The sequence below is a fragment of the Neofelis nebulosa genome, chromosome X (assembly GCF_028018385.1).
Source record: "Neofelis nebulosa isolate mNeoNeb1 chromosome X, mNeoNeb1.pri, whole genome shotgun sequence".
Taxonomy (NCBI): domain Eukaryota; kingdom Metazoa; phylum Chordata; class Mammalia; order Carnivora; family Felidae; genus Neofelis; species Neofelis nebulosa.
Window position 1 is genome coordinate 73,363,614 of NC_080800.1, and position 21,362 is coordinate 73,384,975.

General features: G+C 34.3%; 1 protein-coding gene across 1 annotated transcript in view; it reads left to right on the forward strand.

Moving 5' to 3' along the window:
- DACH2 (dachshund family transcription factor 2) overlaps positions 1–21,362 on the forward strand; it is a 748,066-nt gene that overhangs the window by 716,453 nt on the left and 10,251 nt on the right. Inside the window, exons 9-12 of the mRNA XM_058712506.1 lie at positions 8,998–9,146; positions 9,272–9,419; positions 14,810–14,956; positions 17,209–17,274. Coding sequence (XP_058568489.1) covers positions 8,998–9,146; positions 9,272–9,419; positions 14,810–14,956; positions 17,209–17,274 — 510 coding nt within the window. The remainder of the gene's footprint in view (positions 1–8,997; positions 9,147–9,271; positions 9,420–14,809; positions 14,957–17,208; positions 17,275–21,362) is intronic.

Consider the following 21,362-nt stretch of genomic DNA (forward strand, 5'->3'; position numbering starts at 1 on the left):
ACAAATAGATTCCATTATACATTTCTTTTCATTGCAATGTAAATTGATTTTTAGAATCTACAGGTCTGTAGAGGAGGCTAGTTGATGTGTCTTTAATTTCATGCAATTATGAAAGCTGTGAAAATATGTACTTAAAAGTAGTTATCATTTTGAAAGAGTTTCTTAAAATTGTACAGACTAGTTAAAAAATATTGTCATAGGAGGCAATGTTAATCATCTTTAAATGTAGCAAAATCTGACTTTTATATAGGCCAGTGATTTCTCAAACTGAGGTCCCAAACTACCAATATCAACTATCAATCAGGTACTCGGAAATTCAAGTTGCCAGGCCCTACCCTAGACCTGCTGAATCAGAAACTTCAGGAGTTGGGAACTTTTTAAAAAACACCTTCAGAACATTCTGATGCATGATAAAGTTTAAGAACAATTTCTGTTAAAATGCTGGATTAGTATCCCCTTCCCTTGTACGTTCCACTGATACTCTCTACTCAGATATGTTAACTAGGTAAACACACACACACACACACACACACACACACAAAGCAAAGCAAAGCAAAGAAATAACAGTGATTTTAAAGTTAGTACAGGGGCGCCTGGGTGGCTCAGTCGGTTAAGCGTCCGACTTCAGCTCAGGTCACGATCTTGCGGTCCGTGAGTTCGAGCCCCGCATCGGGCTCTGGGCTGATGGCTCAGAGCCTGGAGCCTGCTTCCGATTCTGTGTCTCCCTCTCTCTCTGCCCCTCCCCCATTCATGCTCTGTCTCTCTCTGTCTCAAAAATAAATAAACGTTAAAAAAATTTAAAAAAAATAAAGTTAGTACAAGCAATTCCAGGTCAGAGCAATAAATTTATCTTCCCGATTTGTGCCAGATTAAGAAGAGAGGTCTCTTTCCTGGTTGATGGAAAGGATTGCACATTTCCTGACACACCCCTAAAGGCAAGGGAATTAAAAGCAAAAATGAATTACTGGGACCGGCAGAAAAACAAAGTGAGAAATCTGCTTTACAGCTTCTGCAGTCAGCCAGATTACTGAAGGTCTAGTAAGGGTAAAAGCAGGGTTATATTGAAACCCTGAAGCCATTTTAAAGATAAGCCAGCATAATAAAACATTATCACGTGGAAAGGTCAGCTAATTGATGGAAATGTATGTCCTTCCCACAATCTTCCCTAAACATATCTCTTTAAAACATCAGTTTCCTGGGGACCTGGGTGGCTCATTCAGTTAAGTTTTCTGATCTCATGGTTCTTGAGATTGGGCCCCTCAGTGCTATCAGTGTGAAGCCTGCTTCAGATTCTCTTTTCCTCCATCTCTGCCTCTCCCCCTCTCTTAGGCTCTCTCTCTCTCAAAATAAGAAAAAAAAAAACTTAAAAAAAAAAAACAAGCCATCAGCTTCCTTCCCGCTTTAGCTCTTTTCCCATGCCTGCCTCTTGTTTGTCAATTTCTGACCCAAACTGTTAAATTATTACTTCCCACTCGGTTAGTGTTCTCCTCTCTGCAGCCTTTATCACAAAAGTAGCCAAGGTGGTTTTCTGGAGAAGGGACTTGCACATGCCTCTGATACTGTTTGGTTGTTTATATTAGAAATTTTTGTCTGTCTTTCAGTTTTAGAGCAAATTTTGGTCTATGTATAAAGTTTCTATGGGTGCATAGGTGGCTCAGTTGAGCATCTGACTTCGGCTCAGGTCATGATCTCAGGGTTCATGAGTTCCATACCCTCATTGGGCTCTGTGCTGACAGTTCAGAGCCTGGAGCCTGCTTCTGATTCTGTGTGTCCCTCTCTCTCTGCCCCTTCCCAGCTCGTGCTCTATTTCTTTCTCTCAAAAATAAATAAACATTTTTTAAAAAGTTTCTTTCTATGCTGTATCCTCAGACTTTTACTTATTTCTAGGCTCTAGTAAATATAGATCTACTTTAAAAAAATTAGTCAGGATCACTTTATCTTTGATGCAATAATACATCATCTCAAAGATGATGGGGAAGTTTGTGTGTGAGCCAGAAATATTTATATTTTACTATTTTTTGCTCAAAGGACTATGATATGTAGACAAGTTCAATAAATATACAGTATATAACATGTCGTTATGACAACTCTATCAAGTATTTTTCAAAATTGCAAAATTTCAGTTTGTCACATCTGTATAATAATCATTGATGTTATTGGAAAGTCTGAGATTTGACCAGAAGCTCTTTATCTCCACCTCCCCATTCCTCCTTTCTCTGACTATATACTTATAACTATATTTTAAAATGATATATTCATGTACAATCTTGTCATTTTGAATAGAAAGATACAATGGAATCAACCTGATGTTTAGAAATCTTACATCAAGTTTTAAGATTACCAGTCTGCATATCCAAAGTCATTACATGTATTGTAGACCCAGGATAGCTTCTACTGTAGATACTGAGAAGACACCAAGTGAGAAAAATTTTAAGACACATTTACCACTCTCATGAAGAATATATTGTAGTGAGATACAATATGTAACAAAAATAGTAAATAAGTAAGTTATATTGTATATTAAATGGTGATAAATATTCTATGAAAAACAAACCATGTTAAGAGGGTAAGAATACGGTGCAGACTGCAATGTTGAATAGGATGTTCAGTAGATTTCACTAATAAGGTGCCACTTGAGCAAAGAACTGAAGTCAGGGACCCAAAATTAAATGCATACTAACTCTAAAACATACCTTGTATTGTGTTAATTCTAATTCATTGATTTAACATTATTATCTTATTAAGTTATTAAACATTCTAGTAGAAGTTAAGTGCAGAAAGATGGCAGGACCAAATCCACACTTCCTCAGTTTTGACTGGCGAAAATGTCTCCAGCCATCACCAAATGTACTTTGAGCTGCAAAATTACTCTCAGTTGAGAACCACTGACCTTGACTTAAGAAGTCTCCTCAGACCTTTGATAACTGAGAAGGTAATACTGCCCTAATTTAGGGTGAAACCAGACTCATCTACTACCTAAAAAAGGATCTTGTCACATGTTTTAAGAGGTCTTAATGGATGCTTAGCTGGTCAAATATTTTACTATAGGCTCCTCTCCCACTCCTGGGAATTTTCAATTGCCACTTAATTTATCTAACAAACTCTTATTTTGCATTTCATTTGGGTCGTGATTGTTCTACAAACTTTACAAATAGTAGCTCATTAATCTTTATAACAACTTTATGAGATAAATATTATTGTCCTAATTTTACAGATGAGGAAATTGGGCACAGAAAAGTTTACTTTCCCAGGGGCTTGCAAATTATAGAGCAGAGTTTCAAACCTACACAGCCAGGCTTTGGTATCTTTTGCTCTTCATCACTATACTCTCAGCTGCCTAGATTAACATGTAATATACGGTAATACTTAGAACTAGCTTTTAAAAAATTAATGTTTATTTGTTTTTGAGAGAGAGACAGCGTGCAAGTGGGGGAGGGGCAGAGAGAGAGGGAGAGACAGAATCTGAGGCAGACTCCAAGCTGTCAGCACAGAACCTGATGTGGGGCTTGAGTCCACAAACCGTGAGATCGTGATCTGAGCCGAAGTTGGACACTTAACTGACTGAGCCACCCAGGTGCACCAGCACCAGCTTTTTAAAGGCTCTGAGTTTTTCTGCTTTAATAGATTTAGCAAATAATAAAAGAAAACAACATACCCAGTGAAATTTGAATTTCAGATAAACAACTATTTATTTTTTAGTGTAACAAAGTCCCATAGAACATTTTGGACATACTTATGTTGAAAAACCATTTGCTGTTTATCTGCAATTCAAATTTAACTGAGCACCCTGTAATTTATATGCTAAACCTTGCTTTAATTAAAATTGTTTATCATTGTTTAACACAGGTTTTTCAACACTAATTTGAGCAAGGAAATTGTTGGCATACCTAATATCTTGGGGAAGTCCATGGGACTGTATTTTGATGACAGTGGGAACACTTTTCAGATAGAGAATGAATGGATTATTTTAAGTGCTTAATCCACACTACAGTAATCTCTCCCATGAGAGGCCCTTAACAACCTATGTCACGTGATTTTAAACTTAATTGTCTACTTCTATAACTTGTTGACATTTATTTAAAATGTATCAGCTCCTAAATGACAGGGACTGGGTATCATACTTGTTCCAACCCTTCACTGTGTACAATATTTATTATTAGCATGACATTTTATCTGAAAAATGATTTATTTCTAATTCATAATGTATATAGGAATCTGTTATGCCAAATTGTTAATCCAAAGATCCAGAGTAAACTAAGGCCATACTAGTTTTAGAAGTATTTTATCTCACTTTTTCAGCCTGGTAACCCTTCATTTTTTTGCTGCTAGTTTTCTGTTTTCATTTGTCAGTATTACCTTTTTTTTCATCACTCTAAAGAAATATAATAATGTGAGGATCAAGATTTAGTTTTCCATATTTGATGATGGCAACATTTGAATCACAATTCAACTCAGAACACTGTTTAATAAAGAACACTTCTTTATATTAATGGAAGTCACATCACTACACAGCAGTTGGTCATTTTCTTGTTATTGTTCTTCAGTTTGGAAGAGGGAAGAAGGTGTCTTGCTTGTGCCAAATGTAATACTGATGGCACCAACAAAGGAAAGTCTTTTGAGATAGATGTATTTAGGGGAAAACACTCAAATGAAATTGTGAAATATAATTTATTTGTTAAAGAATAAAAACTGATCACCTGATGGCAGGTGGCGGCATTTTTCCACTGCTGAATGAGTCAGTGGTGTTTATTTTCTTTTTTTTTTTAATTAATTTTTTTAATGTTTATAATTTTTGAGAGAAGGAGAGACAGAGACAGAGAGAAAGCAGGGGAGGGGCAGAGAGAGAGGGAGACACAGAATCTGAAGCAGGCTCCAGGCTCTGAACTATCAGCACAGAGCCCGATGTGGGGCTTGAACTCACAGACCTCGAAATCATGACTTGAGCTGAAATCAGCCATTTAACTGGCTGAGCCACCCAGGCACCCCAGTGGTGTTCATTTTCTTATCCTGTATTAAAATCCTCAGTCCAGAGGAAAGAGGAAACACTGAACTCCATGAAAAAGTGGGAAAATAAGCACTATGTTCACATAGAAAGTCTCTTGAAACTTTGACTTTATTTTTTAGGGGGACTTTTTCATTCTGAGAATTTACTGTGCCTTTTTATTTTTTTTCTACAAATAAAATTTTTGTCAACTTTTTACATCTATTCGTCTGGGCCCTAAGAAAGAAATTCAAGTTAAGAGCTGGTTCTGCAAATGGATTCCCAAGTGCTATTACAAAGTATGGCAAGTTTGACCAACAGGCTCAATAAAAGTGGTCTCCACTTTGCTTCAGTAAATGAAGAGGTTGCTTATGTCCTCAGCTAGGTAGCAGTTTTCCTTTCTTTATCTTTTAGTTTATACTATTGCATAATGTGTGTTTATAAAGGTTTAAATATATAAAATTTGAACACAAGCCTTTTAAAGTGCTCAGTCAAAACATTTTCTCCCTGGCTTACAAAGAGATGCTCTTATTTAACTGACAATCTATGGTTCTAGTACTTGTCCATATGTAATTCATTGCCAGTTAGGATTTCTCAAGGCTACTGAATAAATTTCTACATAACAGTGCATGTATTCAAACTGAGCAAAATGGTGATGTCATACAGATGTGAAAACCTATTACAAGATTGAAATATATTTCCAACGAATTTATTACACATTTTTGTAATATATGATTTAAACGGGAAAAAACCATGACAAATGGTTTGACACTTTTCACTAATATACAACAAAACATAATACACTTTGACTAGCTTTTGGCCATTATGGTCCTTAGCATGCAATGTGACCTTAGTCTGAAAAAGCATGTTTGGTTAGCACAGAAACTTAATCATAAGAAGTCATAAGTAGAATCCTTCTTCTTTACTGCCCTTTTCTAGGACTAGGAAATTTATTGCTTGTGGGACAGGTAGGATATGAATAATGGGCCAAATAGAGTCCAGGGCTGTCTCATCTGTGTGAAAACTACTGCTGAAAATCAATGTGACCCCTGCTACACTGTCATCCCAATTCCCACCTTCTGTGTCCTATTTGTCTTTTGGTAGAAGCTTAGATCTGTGTGCTGTCTCTATGTGTTTCTCTTGGGCCAGATTAACAAAATGAATCATTGCCTGCATACCTCTTATATTTCTATTCATTTTCCTGATGTTGACCAGGTCTGATGAAATATGATTCTTTTTGCATTTGATCCTCACTGCAGCAAGCAACACCTAATTCAACTGTGTCCATCTCTTTAAAGGAGAATAATGCTATTTTGAAACTTCAATCTACTGTAGAGCAATATTGCAAACCATAGACCATGCAACCTGTCTTCATAGTCAATAGTAATTTTCCTTTCAGCCAATTTAATAGCATATCTTTCATCTCCAAATATAAGACTTCTGGTAATTTTAATGTAATTATAATTTTGTTTTATGCATAGTGAATATATTGCTTTCTTTTTTGGGTATCTTGTTTGTAGGACCTCAGATTCTCACCGCTGAGGTTACATGTGCATAGAGTGATACATAACAAGGAATCCATTAATTTTAATAACTCTTCCCCTGATGCAAAATATTTATTCAGAGGAAACATATTATCTCTGAATCGTAGGATGTCAATGTTCTAACCGTGTAGCAGTTCATTTTGTAAAAATAGATCTTTCAGGCTACATAAATTCATACTTTAAGATTTTTAGACATCAATACAAAGGTATAGAAACTCACTAGTTATTATCAATAAATCATTATGAAGTTATTCTATCCACTTAATGCAATCACATGCAGAAGACAAAATGCTACCTAAATACAGACTTTAAGCAATACAAATCAAACATAATATTCCTTGGTTAGGTGTTGAGAAATGTACTTTAGAAGCATTAGAGCTGCTGCCAAAGATATTTCAGAATTGTTTTTTAATGACATATTTCAAATATTCAAACCTTGTAGTTGAAACAGATCACAGAATTTGTGATAATGTGCTAACTCCTTCTGGAATACTTCACCTCTACCAAAACTTCCACTGGCAAGGAGGCAAGTGGGAAAGGAAAGAAGGAAGGAAGGAAGGAAGGAAGGAAGGAAGGAAGGAAGGGAGGAATGGAGGAAGAAAGGAAGGAAGGAAAGGGGTCAGGGTTAATTTTACATCAGGGGAGTTGTACAAAACACATGAATCATGCATTTATAATAAAAATGTTATTTTTTAAGTGTTATGAAAAAAACCTGAATATGCTCATTATACCTTCTTGTATTAGAAGAAAATGAACAGGCTAGCTTATACATTTTATTGGATTATTTACAACCAATAAAATGCTTTTTATAACATTTTGGATTCAAATAATATGATAGTGTTAATTCTATAAAATAATTGCTTACCACTTTTTATCCCTGTAGACTTTAGAAAATTACAAGTTGTAAAAAAAATTGTAAAAGTGATCTCTAATAAAAACATCTTATTCAGAGATAATGCTGTCCCATTAAAAATTTCCAGAAGGGGGACACATGAGTGGCTCAGTCAGTTAAGCCTTGGACTCTTGATTTTGGTTCAGGTCATGATCCCACAGTTCCTAAGTTCGAGCCTGGCATCAAGCTCCACACTATCAGCAAACCATGATGACTATGAAATCTGTGTGGTTCAAGCTCTGCACACTATATGTATAGGCTTCTTGCAATTGAAAAAATGAGATTTAACTGTATGATAAATCTATATTTCTGTCCCTACTGGAACCAGAACCAAAACATCTCATTAAACAACAATTCTATTGGTGTCTCTTTACCTGAAGCTAAGAGAGAATCTTGATAAAGTAAGGATAATGTGGGAGAAGATAATATAAAAATAAGGAGAAAAGACATAAATTGTTTTTTTCACACCACAACTGATATTTTTTCATAAGTAATATTATTCAAAATAAAAGGTAACACTGGAAATAATCCAAAAGCATGTCAACTAGTGAATAATTAAACAAAAATCAATATGTCCATGTAATGGAATACTTTCCAGCAATAAAAAGGAAGAAACGACTGATACATGCTACTACATGAATGAACCTCGAAAACATTATGATAAAAGAAGCCAGACAAAATGACTACATATTATATAATTCTATTTGGAAAATATCCAGAAGAGGCAATCCTATAGAGGCAGAAAGTAGATTAGTTGTTGCCAGGGGATGGGGATGGGAAAGGATATTAACTGTAAGTGGGCACGAGGGATATTTTGGGGGTGATCAAGATGTTCTTTTTTTTTTTTTTTTAATTTTTTTTTTTCAACGTTTTTAATTTTATTTTTGGGACAGAGAGAGACAGAGCATGAACGGGGGAGGGGCAGAGAGAGAGGGAGACACAGAATCGGAAACAGGCTCCAGGCTCCGAGCCATCAGCCCAGAGCCTGACGCGGGGCTCGAACTCACGGACCGCGAGATCGTGAGCTGGCTGAAGTCGGACGCTTAACCGACTGCGCCACCCAGGCGCCCCAAGATGTTCTAAATAGATTTGTGATGATGGTCTCACAACTCTGTAAATTTACTAAAAATCTTTGAAGTGTGCACTTAAAATAGGTGAATTTTATTGTATGGAAATTAAACTTCAGTACAGCTATTAAAGAATGGAGATGATAGACTTGAAAATGAAAAAAAAATCAGTGTATGCATTACAAGAAGGATATGATTATTTAATTTATAGGCATTCATAAACATATGATAATTTTTCTCCAAGTCTCATGCCTCTTTGGCAGTAAATGTTGCTTCATTTGCACTGATTATTTACTGAAACATTTATTTTGAGAAACTACAGGCAGCTGGTTTCTCAATACATATGACTTCCTATTATGAGTTTGCCATCATTTAGTTTTAGAAAGAAAATCTTTATAAGATGCTATTAGAAGTAAAGGAAACAGAAAATTTTTAGCTGTTAATTCATGAACCTTCTGATAATAATTTTGGGGTTTGTGTTTGTTTGTCTTTGTTTTTGTTTTTGTTTTGCAGAAGAGGTACCATTTCAAATTCCAATGATCAAGTCACCCTTGGACAAGATCCAGTTGACTCCTGGACAGACATTACCTCCTGGATTCCCTGGACAATTCATTTTTGCTGATAGTTTGTCCTCTGTGGAGACTCTGTTGACCAACATTCAGGTCAACAATATTTCTATAAACAAAATAAATGTAATACAAGACATTAGCATCTACATAAATTATTTCATATTTGAGAAACTAAAACAGATAAGATGAACTGCATGTCATTTTCCGTACTTTGACAGGGCCTACTGAAAGTGGCTTTGGATAATGCTCACATCCAGGAGAAGCAGATTCAACAAGAAAAAAAGGAAATGCGAATGGAGCTCTATAGAGAGAGAGAAATTAGAGAAAACCTTGAAAGACAACTCGCAGTTGAACTTCAAAGCAGAAGTAAGTTTAACAAGTTCAATTACAGAATAAATATTTTGTTGCAGATATTTTCTTTTTTTCTTTTTAAAGTTTTTTAAATATTTATTTATTTTTGAGAGACAGAGAGAGATAGCATGAGCAGGGGAGGGGCAGAGAGAGAGGGAGACATAGAACATGAAGCAGGCTTCAGGTTCTGAGCGGTGAGCACAGAGCCCGACACGGGGCTCGAACCCAGGAGCCCTGAGATCATGACCTAAGCCTAACCTAAGCCGCAGCTGGATGTTTAACCAACTGAGCCACCCAGGCACCCCTTGTTGTAGATATTTTCTTTTTTTTTTTAAATTTTTTTTTCAACGTTTTTTTAAATTTATTTTTGGGACAGAGAGAGACAGAGCATGAATGGGGGAGGGGCAGAGAGAGAGGGAAACACAGAATCGGAAACAGGCTCCAGGCTCCGAGCCATCAGCCCAGAGCCTGACGCGGGGCTCGAACTCACGGACCGCGAGATCGTGACCTGGCTGAAGTCGGACGCTTAACCGACTGCGCCACCCAGGTGCCCCAATATTTTCAATAGTAGTATAAATATTCTCAGGGATAGCTTAGAACTATTGAAAAATAAGCTAAGAATCAAATACTGTGTGTAATCCACAAGGTAAGATATTTATACTATTTCTCTTTATTATAAAAGATAATGAATTAGATCGACTTCAGGCTAGCTGCAGATTTGGAAAACATGAATATTCCTAGTTTTCTCGTAATTTCATAAAATACCCTGCATATAGATAATCAAATAAATTCTTATAGATGGAATGCTTACTCTTTGCCAAGGACAGTGCTGGATTCTGGGGATTTCAGATAAATAAAACTCAGCCCCTGTCCTTGATAATTGTACATTTTAGAGGGCTAGTACAACCAACCAGTTAATTTCAAGTCAAAATGCAAGAGCAAGGATGCACAGTATATGTGGTTATATAGAGAGGGGGTAATTAGTTCAGCTTGGTGGGGGAATGAATGGTTAAGGAAGGCTTCCTGACACTGACACTTGAAGCTGAGTCTTGAAGATCAGTAGGATAAGAAAGGGCATGAGAGTGCCTAAGTGATTTGGAGTTTCTAGACAGAGGTATCAGAGAGCATAGGCATGAAGGCAAGAAGTCTCATACAAGGGCAATTATAAACAGTTTGTTATTACTGTGACTCTGCATTTTATGAAGTGAATGATGGGAAATGATGGAGAAAGATGAGGGTAAAAGCTAGGGCACCTGGGTGGCTCAGTCTGTTAAGTGTCTGGTTCTTGATTTTGGCTCAGGTCATGATCTCAGGGTTCGTGGGATCAACCCTGCATTGGGTTCTGCACTGACAGTGCAGAGCCTGCTTGAGAGAATCTCTCCTCTCTCTCCCTCTCTCTCTCTGCCCCTCCCCTACTCATATGTGTGTGCATTCTCTCTCTCTCTCTCTCTCTGTCTCTCTCTCTCTCAAAATAAATAAATAAACTTAAAAAAATATGAGTGTAGAAGCTAAATTGTGAAGGACATTTTTTAACCATGCAAAAGATTAACTTGGATTTTGTCCTATAGGTGATGGAAAATAGACAAAGATAAGCAAGGGGATGATTTGGTCTGTGTTCAATTAGACCACTTTGGTGTTGGGAATATATTAGAGGGGGCTTGAAGTAAAACTAGAAACAAGGAAAGTATGTAAAAGGAATTTGCTCTCATCCAGGCAATGGTGATGAGGACTGAACTAGGGTAGCATAAGTACGGATGGAGACAAAAGGGAGAGAATGGAGAAATAATGTTCACAAATAGAATTAACTTTTTAACTGTGGGTATCCATTAAATTATATACAGATATGGACAAAGAGACTAGTTTATTCCAAAACCAGAGAAAATTTAAAACTTCAACTCAGCCAATAATCTCCACCTTTTCCTTATATTTACCATAAAATACTAAACAGCAGCAAAAGTGATGATTGTGAATTTCATTCAGTTTCTTCTGTTCTCTACTTACTCTTCTACGGAAGAGTCACAAAGTAATAGTTAAATAAAATAGTTAAAGAATGGGAAGGAAAGTCAATGAAAGGGAGAGAAAACCCACATGTAGATAATGCCTCCCTGAACAAGGAAGAATAATTCCAGTTGAATGAAATCCACTTACTTTACACTATACCAAGGTAGTATATTATACTCCAAAAATTTTGGCAAGTAATTAAAAACTTATTGTATATTTTACTTAAGACCTAGGAATAATTATTATTCCAGTTCAAAATATAAAGTCAGTCACTGCATTTAAAAAGAATTAAACCTCTTGGGGTGCCTGGATTGTTCAGTTAGTTAAGCATCTGACTCTTGATTTGGGCTCAGGTCATGATCTCATGGTCATGATATCAAACCCCACATGGGACTCCATGCTGAGCATGGAGCCTGCCTAAGATTCTCTCTCTCTCCCTCTCACTGCCCATCCCCTGCTCACGTGCTCTCTCTCTCTCTCTCTCTCTCTCTCTCTGTGTCTCAAAAAAGAAAAAAAAATAACCTCTTCGAAAAATAAATAAGATATGAGGAAAAGAGGCTCAGTTAGAGGAACAGGTGACACTTGATCTTAGAGTTGTAAGTTCAAGCCTCACATTGTGTGAAGAGTTTACATACATATATACAAATCTTAAAAACAACAGACTTAAACCTCTTATTATCTTGCCAAAGTCATTAAATACTATTTAGCAAAAGCCAACCTGTCTTTTTAAAGTTTAGAAAAAATCATTTATTTCTGGTATTTGATATGCAAAATACATTATTATGATTAGCTATCATAAAAACCACATTTTTAGTAGGATTTTTTTATACTAAAGAACCTAATAATTATATCTTAAACATAATAACATTGTCAAATTGACTTATGTATATCTACTACATAGAGTAAAATTGGCTTCCAACTTTTAGGTATGTGCTCATGACAATTTCTATTTACTAACTTCTCATAGACTCTTAAAAGTCTATCTTTATAATTACTATCATATCTATTGTCTTTTAAAAAGGCATAAGCATGGTAGATGTAATATTCAATATATTATCAAGCATATTATGAAGTATTTGTATTTTATTAATGTAGCATATTATGATATAATAATAATACCACTGCTACTATCATTACTGTCACTATTGCTGCTACTGCTGCTACTACTACTACTACTGGCTAATACTTATCAACTGTCTGCTATGTTCTAGGCATTGTTTTTAATATTTTACATCTAGAATTAACATAATTATATGAAACTACTGTTATCCTCATTGATTTAGAAAAAAATATCTACTTCATCTCTATGAAACAGTATCCTCATCTATTACAGTAGATGAGCTTTAAAATCAAGTAAGTTCTTTTCTAGTTCCCTAAATATCTCATACCCAGGATAACTAACTTTTTATGACAAATGGTGAATGCTTGCTTTATCTCAAGTCATATGATTGAAAAGAAAGAGGGGGGGAAATTGATCTTATGGTTAAAAATGACAACTGTCCAAGGATATAGAAAGAAGCGTAACTACATAACTATATATATGTATGTATATGTGTATATTTGTAAAACAATTATATATAATAATTGTTTATAATAACAATTATATATAATAATTATATATATATATATATATATAGTCCTTATTACTATCTTTTTTTCAATTAAAGAAAGTAATAAGACAGAGTCCCAGAAAAATGCTCATAGTAGGTTCTAAATAAATGATAGTCATTATCATTTATTGATATAATTTAAAATGTAATATGCGGTTGCTATGGAATTGTTGAGAGTGGCAGTCAAGAAAAAATTCTTGAGATATTTTATGGTGCAACTTAGTAAGTTTATTTAAGTTGCATGGGACAGGACAATGGGCAGAAATAACTGCACTTTTTGCTGTGTGAAGCTGGTGATTATATGCTTAATGCTCAAAGGGAAGGGGGCATGCAGGGAGTATTACATCATAAATGTCTGTCAAATTTCTACTCATAAAACTGCTTTTTTAAGATTTCTCTGGTTCTTATCATTCAGATCAATATGGACTGTCGGTGAGATTTACAGGCAGTCATGAGACCCTTTAAGAAGGTAGCAACCAGGGGTGCCTGGGTGGCTCAGTTGGTTAAGCCTTCGATTTCGGCTCAGATCATGACTTCATGGTTCTGTGAGTTCGAGCCCTGCATCTGGCTCTGTGCTAACAGCCTGGAGCCTGGTTAAGATTTTGTGTCTCTTGCCCCTCTCTCTGCCCCTCGTATGCTCATGTTCTGTCTCTCAATAAATAAAAAAGTTAAAGAAATATATTTTAAAAAATTAAAAAAAAAAGAATGTAGTAACTAGCACATATGTTAGCATTGTTGAAACAATGCAGGCTATAGGTCAGCCTTCTGAGTTAAAAGTGAACATTTTTTTTTGCTTCTATCTGTCATCACTGTAACATTGTTTATACCATATGTAATTATAAATTTCAAGGGAATCAACATATAGCATATTTTTGAACCAATAATTTTACTGGAAGCTAACATTTGTGTTATCAAGGACATTAAGTTATATGTTAATTTGAATAAATCTAGATTGCTGGTTTGAATAATTGGTTGAATACTTTATACGAATTATTATAATTATAATAGTAAACTATTTTTATGTTCAGCCTCACTTAATAATCTTTCATCAAAAATAACAGAAACTATACATCCTCAGCGTCATTGTTTCAAGTTTTCCAATTTTGTTTTTACTTCAGACTTATGAATTTTTGACTCACATGAACATAAATTTACTTGGGTAACTGATTCTCTTCAAGGTGCTGGAGGTCATTTATATGAAAGACAATGAACTGTGAAATAAATATAATTGAAACTTAAATTAATATCATAATTAGTTTAATAAAAATATTTAATTATATGTGAGCACTTTTAACAATTTTTTAAATGTCATAAACATTTTAATTTTGTGTAATGCTTCTTGAATGTTTTTCTATCACCACAATGTCAATATCTTAATTTTTAAAAATTGATTCAGAAAGACTGTGAAGGTTGGTATGCTTAGAACCATGCTGTGAACCAATAATTGCAGGATCCCAAAAATTATATCTAAAAAATTATCAAATATTTAATACTATCATTTAATGCATGTACTTAGTGAAAGTAGAAAATGATTTTCTACCGTTAGTGCCACTGCCATATAAATGTATATGTATTATAAAGCATACACACTGGAAAAGTGAAAGCAAAAATAAGTAAATCACATGATTGAACACTGGTTGAGTCTAATGAGAATTGGAGTCTAAAGAAGCTAATCATATGCAGTAAATATCTCTCTCTGTATCTGTATCTATGGTTTATAATACATAAAAATTGGCAACGTATTTTATTTTACTTACCAAAGTTTTGCAAACGATTTACCTTTTCATGCTTTAGCTACCATGCAAAAGCGTCTGAAGAAGGAGAAAAAAGCCAAGAGAAAACTGCAGGAAGCCTTGGAATTTGAATCAAAACGCAGGGAACAAGTGGAACAAGCACTTAAGCAAGCCACTACTAGTGATGGTGACTTGAGGCTGTTGAAAGGTAATGTCTCATTTAAAAAAGATAGGAAGAAGGAAGGAAGGAAGGAAGGAAGTAAAGAAGGAAGAGAAAGAGAAAAGAAAATAAAAAGGAAAGGAAAAGAAAAGAAAAAGGAAAAGAAAGGAAGGAAGGAGGGAGGAAAGGAGGGAGGGAGGGAGGGAAGAAGGAAGGAAGGAAGGAAGGAAGGAAGGAAGGAAGGAAGGAAGGAAGGAAGGAAGGGGCTTTGCTCAAGAATCATTAAAAAATCCATTTGAAGCCAAATGCTTTGGGTTATTAATTAAATGTGTCAAAATAATCCCTACTCTGAGAGATACAAATAGGCTAGGAATAACAGGAAATCCTGCTGACTTTTGCAGTAGAAGCAGTAATATTGATAACATCCTTGCACATAAAATGTGTTTTACTCTTATGTGGATGCTGAGAAACTTAACAAAAGACCATGGGGGAGGGGAAGGGGAAAAAGAAGTTAGAGAGGGAGAAAGCCAAACCATAAGAGACTCTTAAAAACTGGAAATAAACTGAGGGTTGATGGGGGGTGGGAGGGAGGGGAGGGTGGGTGATGGGCATTGAGGAGGGCACCTGTTTGTGCAAACCAATTTGACAATAAATTTCATATTAAAAAAATGTAAGTGTTTTAGGTCCATTCATATTAAAATATGCTGATATTTGGTGTACTCTATTTTAATGAATTATAGGATCCTGATTTCTTTAATGTAGATTGCATCAATGTTGAGGGTTTAAGGAGGACCTGGTTGAAAAAGAATGCTCTAAGTACATCCTGGAAATTCTGTGAGAAGAGAAGCTTCTGTCATGAAATCTCTTAATTCCAAATTTTTTATTACATTTTCAATTATTAAATCCCACATCATTTCATCTCATAGAATATTCAGGTTCTTCTTTCATAGCTCATTGACAGCTTGTATGTTTAACTGATATGTTAAATACACAGGTGTATATTAACTGATAGATATGTGTAACAAGTATAAGCCTAAGAATTTTATGCATACATGTATACATGCTCTATTCACATGTATAACACACACACACAAAACTAAAAGAGTGCTTCAGAGTCCTATATTAAAAATTAATAAAGAATTTTGTACAAACGTCAGTCATATTCTTTCTTTCCAAAAGTTCAATTCCCTTTTTACTGTGACTGTCTTGGATCATTGTGCTCACAATCAGTACAAATATAGTGCTAGATTATTTTAGCTCATGCTAACCATGCCTCATTGAGACACAGTAAAGAAAGAATAAATAATATCTCACACAATGGGGCATCTTAGTGGGAGCCAGAATCCTTGCTTATCAAAGATTTTAAAAGGAACATTTCTTGAATAGCAATGGGACATATGTTCTGTGTACTCATTATTATTATTTGAGGCCCTGAACTTACTCTGAAATGGTTTGACTTTTTTTTTTTTTACATATTTAAGATCCACCCATAAGTAAACTCCATTTAGGTTTAGCTTTTCTATAAAGCTGTATAGTATAAAGTAAAAGTATAAAGGAAAAACAGCTGTTTCTACAGCATGATGGGTACCTTGTATTCAAATCATTTTCTTCTCACATTAATCTTTGATGGCATTGGGTGATACGCTGGGATCTGTTATCACATTACCCAAGGGTGTCCAGGAAAATGTATATATACACAAATGCTCATATAATTATATACTTTATGGATATGGATAACTTTTAGATAATCACATCTCATATTTAAAATTAAAAATAAAAACCTAACTCTTATTTCTCTTTCTTGAATTTTTTCAAAAACAATTCATGTGTCCCTTTGCTCTTATAGCCAGTACTGCATAAAGACCACAAACCACAATTTGTGTTTTGGTGTTCAGTACACTTAACATAGAAATAATCTTATTATCTACAGCATTTCACAAATGAAAAATATACCATAAGATGGGGCACTTCCACTTATGCAATCTTATTCCACAGCCATGGCATGTTACTTGATAGTCTGAGGGGATTTTTATGGACAGATTATTTTCATGAGAATTATCTCTAGAGAATGAAATAAAAAAGTATTTACTATATATTTTAAAATATATGCCAAATTGTAGAATTCTGCTGCAGTTTATAATCCTCCCTTTTACCACTACAAAGAAATAGACATACAAAAACAAAAACAAAAATGCGTTCCAAGGTCTTGTGTTATCTATAGGACCAAAGTACTGGTTTCACTTTAAACGGAATCAGAAAAAACAGAATTGTGCCTTAATGTTAAATGTCACTTCTTTCAGATACTGGAATTCCAGATATTGAAATAGAAAAAAATGGGACTTCTCATGATAGTACCTCTATTCAAGGTACAGTAAACAGCATACTTCTCTCTATAACTGCCTGATATGAAGTGGGCATGAGCTCCTATATTGATATTCTTTATATAAGTAAAAGAAATAAGTTTAATTCTTACTTTATGGCAGAGGCAGAAGTATTCATGTGTTTTTTGAGATTATATATATAGGGGCTAATAATTTTACATATACAATGTGAGCAAATTTCTTGTATGTTTAGCTGTTAAAAGGGTGTATATTTATGTGTTAGGCATATTCTAAAAATGCATAAATGTGAATATAATTTACCTTTCTGAAGTGTACAATAGTATACTTTAAAAATATCACTGCTGTTTGTAAAAACCACAATTAGAAAAATAACAAACTATCAATATTTTTAAAGTGTTCTAGACAACATTTTTTATCAATCTTTAAATTCTGATGCTAAATTTAGATAACTAGAAACTGTCTAAATATGGAAATAAGACTACAACTTGTTACTCATGATTTTCAGGATTCCAATAAATGCTTAGATCCTTTAAAAATTTTAAAATACTTAGTAGTAAGAAAATATATAAAACAAGTCAATATAGATTTTCACTGGAGTGCAAAATTATCTAAAAATAAAAACCGAATTTAACCACTGGAGTTTTTCCAGTATGATTCTAATGGAGTTTTCTAGCCCTTTGGATGTAGATTACATTTACTTTCATGTTTAATGTGAAGAAATTTCTCACTCAAATAAAAAAGAAAAGGCATCTCCATGAGAAAATTATTTCTTAACTTCAGAAAGGAAGACAACCATGGATATGTTGCTTGCTAGAGGTTTGACTAATCACTGCCTTTTCACTGTGTAACGAATAGATCTACAAGAAGGCAACAAACTGGATGTGACTGACAAATACATTTGAGGGTCACCATTTATCTGGCAGCTTCAGGAAATTTAGAAACCTTCATTCATGTAGAGTTGCCCATCATTTTTTACAAAATAAAGAATGTCAGAGCTCATGGATCTTCTGGTAATGCCTGATTCTGCTGCAGTTGGGTAGACCTAATAAATACCTTAAGTTTGCTAATTGTGAAAGCATGAATGTTTATTTCATTCAGTGAAATTTTTGCTGTTTCTTATCCCTCTTTTGTTTGCCTGCTTTCTTCCTTTAACTTAAAGGCTGTGTCTATGTGACCAAAGCCAATTTGGATGGGACTCAGTGTTTGTCCAACTTGCCACAGTTAAATTTATGAAGAAAACCCCACTAGTTGTAAGCTACCACTAACTGAGGTTGCTCCCACATATCAGGGCCAAGGTAGGGTTTAATAAGCCTGAAGCATCTGATGCCTTCTTAATCAGTATAAACCCAGTCTTTAGGGAACATTGAGCTTGATTGTGCCCCCCTCTTTGAGTGGCATCTAAGGTCAGTTTTGGAACTGGAGGGGGTAAACCAAACATACCATCAGAGGGTTCTATCTTTATTATCTTTTAATCCTATATTTTCAGATAATTGCTGTTTGTTTAATGTATATGATGCCTTTAATTTGCAACAGTAACATCTTTCCCAACTCTGAATTAATACAAGCTTTTGAACTATCCTAAAGTTATTTCATTTCCATGCAACAAAAAACAGATATCTTACTCATGGGAGGTCAATTGGATAATATAAATCAAAAGCCTTCCATTTGGCTCATTTTTTTTTTACTTTAACAAAGTTTGCAAAGGATGGCATTTGCATATTAATTTGTGATTAGGGGAGAGAACATTTAATATTTATTTTCATTGAGCATACTTTTAAAAGTTCTACTTTTTGCTGGATAAACATGAGTAAATTAGTGTACCTTTAAAAGGGTTAAAGATAGAATTTATTTTAAAGCAATGGAATTAACTTTTATTATATTTTTCTAATTACAGATCAACTTGTCTAATATTTTTGGTTAATATTATCAATATATGGCAAAGGAAGGTGTGTTAGAAATTACTTATTGAATGTCAACCATTTAGGTTATATTATATAATATTCTTGATAAATGTGATAAAAATGGAAAAGTACACATTCTTATCTCAGCATAGCATTTAAGCACTGTAAATGATAAAGTTCCCGTCATCAATTTATGGAAAACTAGAGTGAATACTTCATGTTAATATGACAGTAGAATCATGATTTAATATCTAAAATAAGTTTATTTTTGAGCAAAAAAAAATATTAGCCAGGGGAATAGATGCCTGAAAATATTATTAGACCTATCTTAAGGTGCAGTTCACAAAATCAGTCAATTCAAACAATTACCTGTAAATCCTGATAATATTAGTTATTATTTAAAATGCTCAGAATTCAAAAATTACTTTTATATGTATATATGAACTTCAGAAAATGTATAACACCTGGAAAACATAAAATACAAACTTAGCCATTATTTTTTCATTCTTTCTAATAGTTTTGCTCTTGTGTGTCATAGTTTTTATCTTTTGTGACTTACTTTGATCCTGACTTCATCTTTCCATTTCTCTCAATTACCCATTTTTTACCTTGGAAGATTATTTCCTAATATTGCTTATGAGGGTCAATTCATGCATGCCAATCAAATTCCGTTTCCAAAACTCATCTTTATCACAGCAAAGAATTCCAACATCAGTGAAGTCTTTTCTCTTTCTGTTGTCAATAGCTCTGCTGGATAGAAATATATCAATCACCTAGTGCTCTCACTTTTGAAATTAAATTAGTTCCAAAGGGATAGATCCTCAAGAGAATTTAAAGAGGAGTTGGAAGAATGTTAGTTGGTCATCTTTAAAAGTAATACAGTCTTATAAAGTTTTATGATAATTTTCACATAAAATTTAGTACAAAGATACTTTACAGTAAGTTTCTTATATGTATTCTAAATCTCTTTAGCTTAGTTATTTCATGTCTTTTATGCCTTGAATATTGGTTGACAGACAAGGTATCTATGCATAAACCACCTTCTGATATAAGGATTTCTGTATACCTTATTTTAGCAGTCTATTACAGCAGCTTCTTCTGAATATTTTAAGGTGATCAAACAATGAATACATACTCATTCTGATGGCTCTGTCCACTATTGCTGGAGGTGAAGGATTCGGTGGAACATATAAACTAACATTCTCCCACCCAGATTCCCATAACTCAGTTGAGGGCTTATAAGACAGTACATTAACCATCTTATCAACCAATCTCTGTTTCACATAAAATAAACATATGGGTATCATTAAATGCACCTTCAGATAAATGACTTTTGCAAATGACATTCAAGTACCATTTGTGTAGTGCATTTTTGCTGATAAAAACAAAGTAGCACAACTACAAATGCACTGATAAAAACTAAGACTGAACAGCAGTACCATTAACTAACAAAGTAATATTTTCTCTTTACTGTGTTGGGCCATTTAGTTATTAACCTATTGGAAATCTAGTTATATAATCATTTTACTCCCTAGTCAAACTTCATAGTTTTTGCAAGCTTAGCACTGACAAGTGATTTCATTATATTTGATTACCCACACCCAGATTGACTTAACTTCACTTGCACACCTAAAAGCCCTCTGAGTTTCTCAGATTCCATATTTGCACATTATAGCAACAGCTCCTTTAATTAATTAGCATGAACAGCAGTAACATGAACTGCTGAACAAAAAATAACAGCATTTTATGATCACAGGGAGACTTCCCCTTTTGCATGTTTATACCTTAGTTAACTTTTGTATGACTGTATTTCATTGTGAGGGGCTACTGGTGCAGTTGACAGTGCATGTTTCTTAAATTTTTGAGAATTGACACCATCATCTTAATGATAACAGATAAAGCAAATCCAGGATATGAAGCTATTAAGTTTTAGAAAAAAACATAACAGACTTCATGAACTGACTTTCCAGTAATAAAAGAAAATCATAAAAAAAAGTTCAAGGGAGATAGCATCATAAAGTGCAAGAGCACAGTGACACATTACTTCTGTTTCTGTCATTGTATTTGTTTTGGGAAAAGAAAACAAACTAGCAACTGCTTTTCCAAGAGGAATATTAATCTCTGAATAATTTTTACATTTGCTTTTTTTTGCCTACATGTTTGACACACCAGAAGTAGATATTAAGTGCAACCTACATGTAAAAAGTAAAC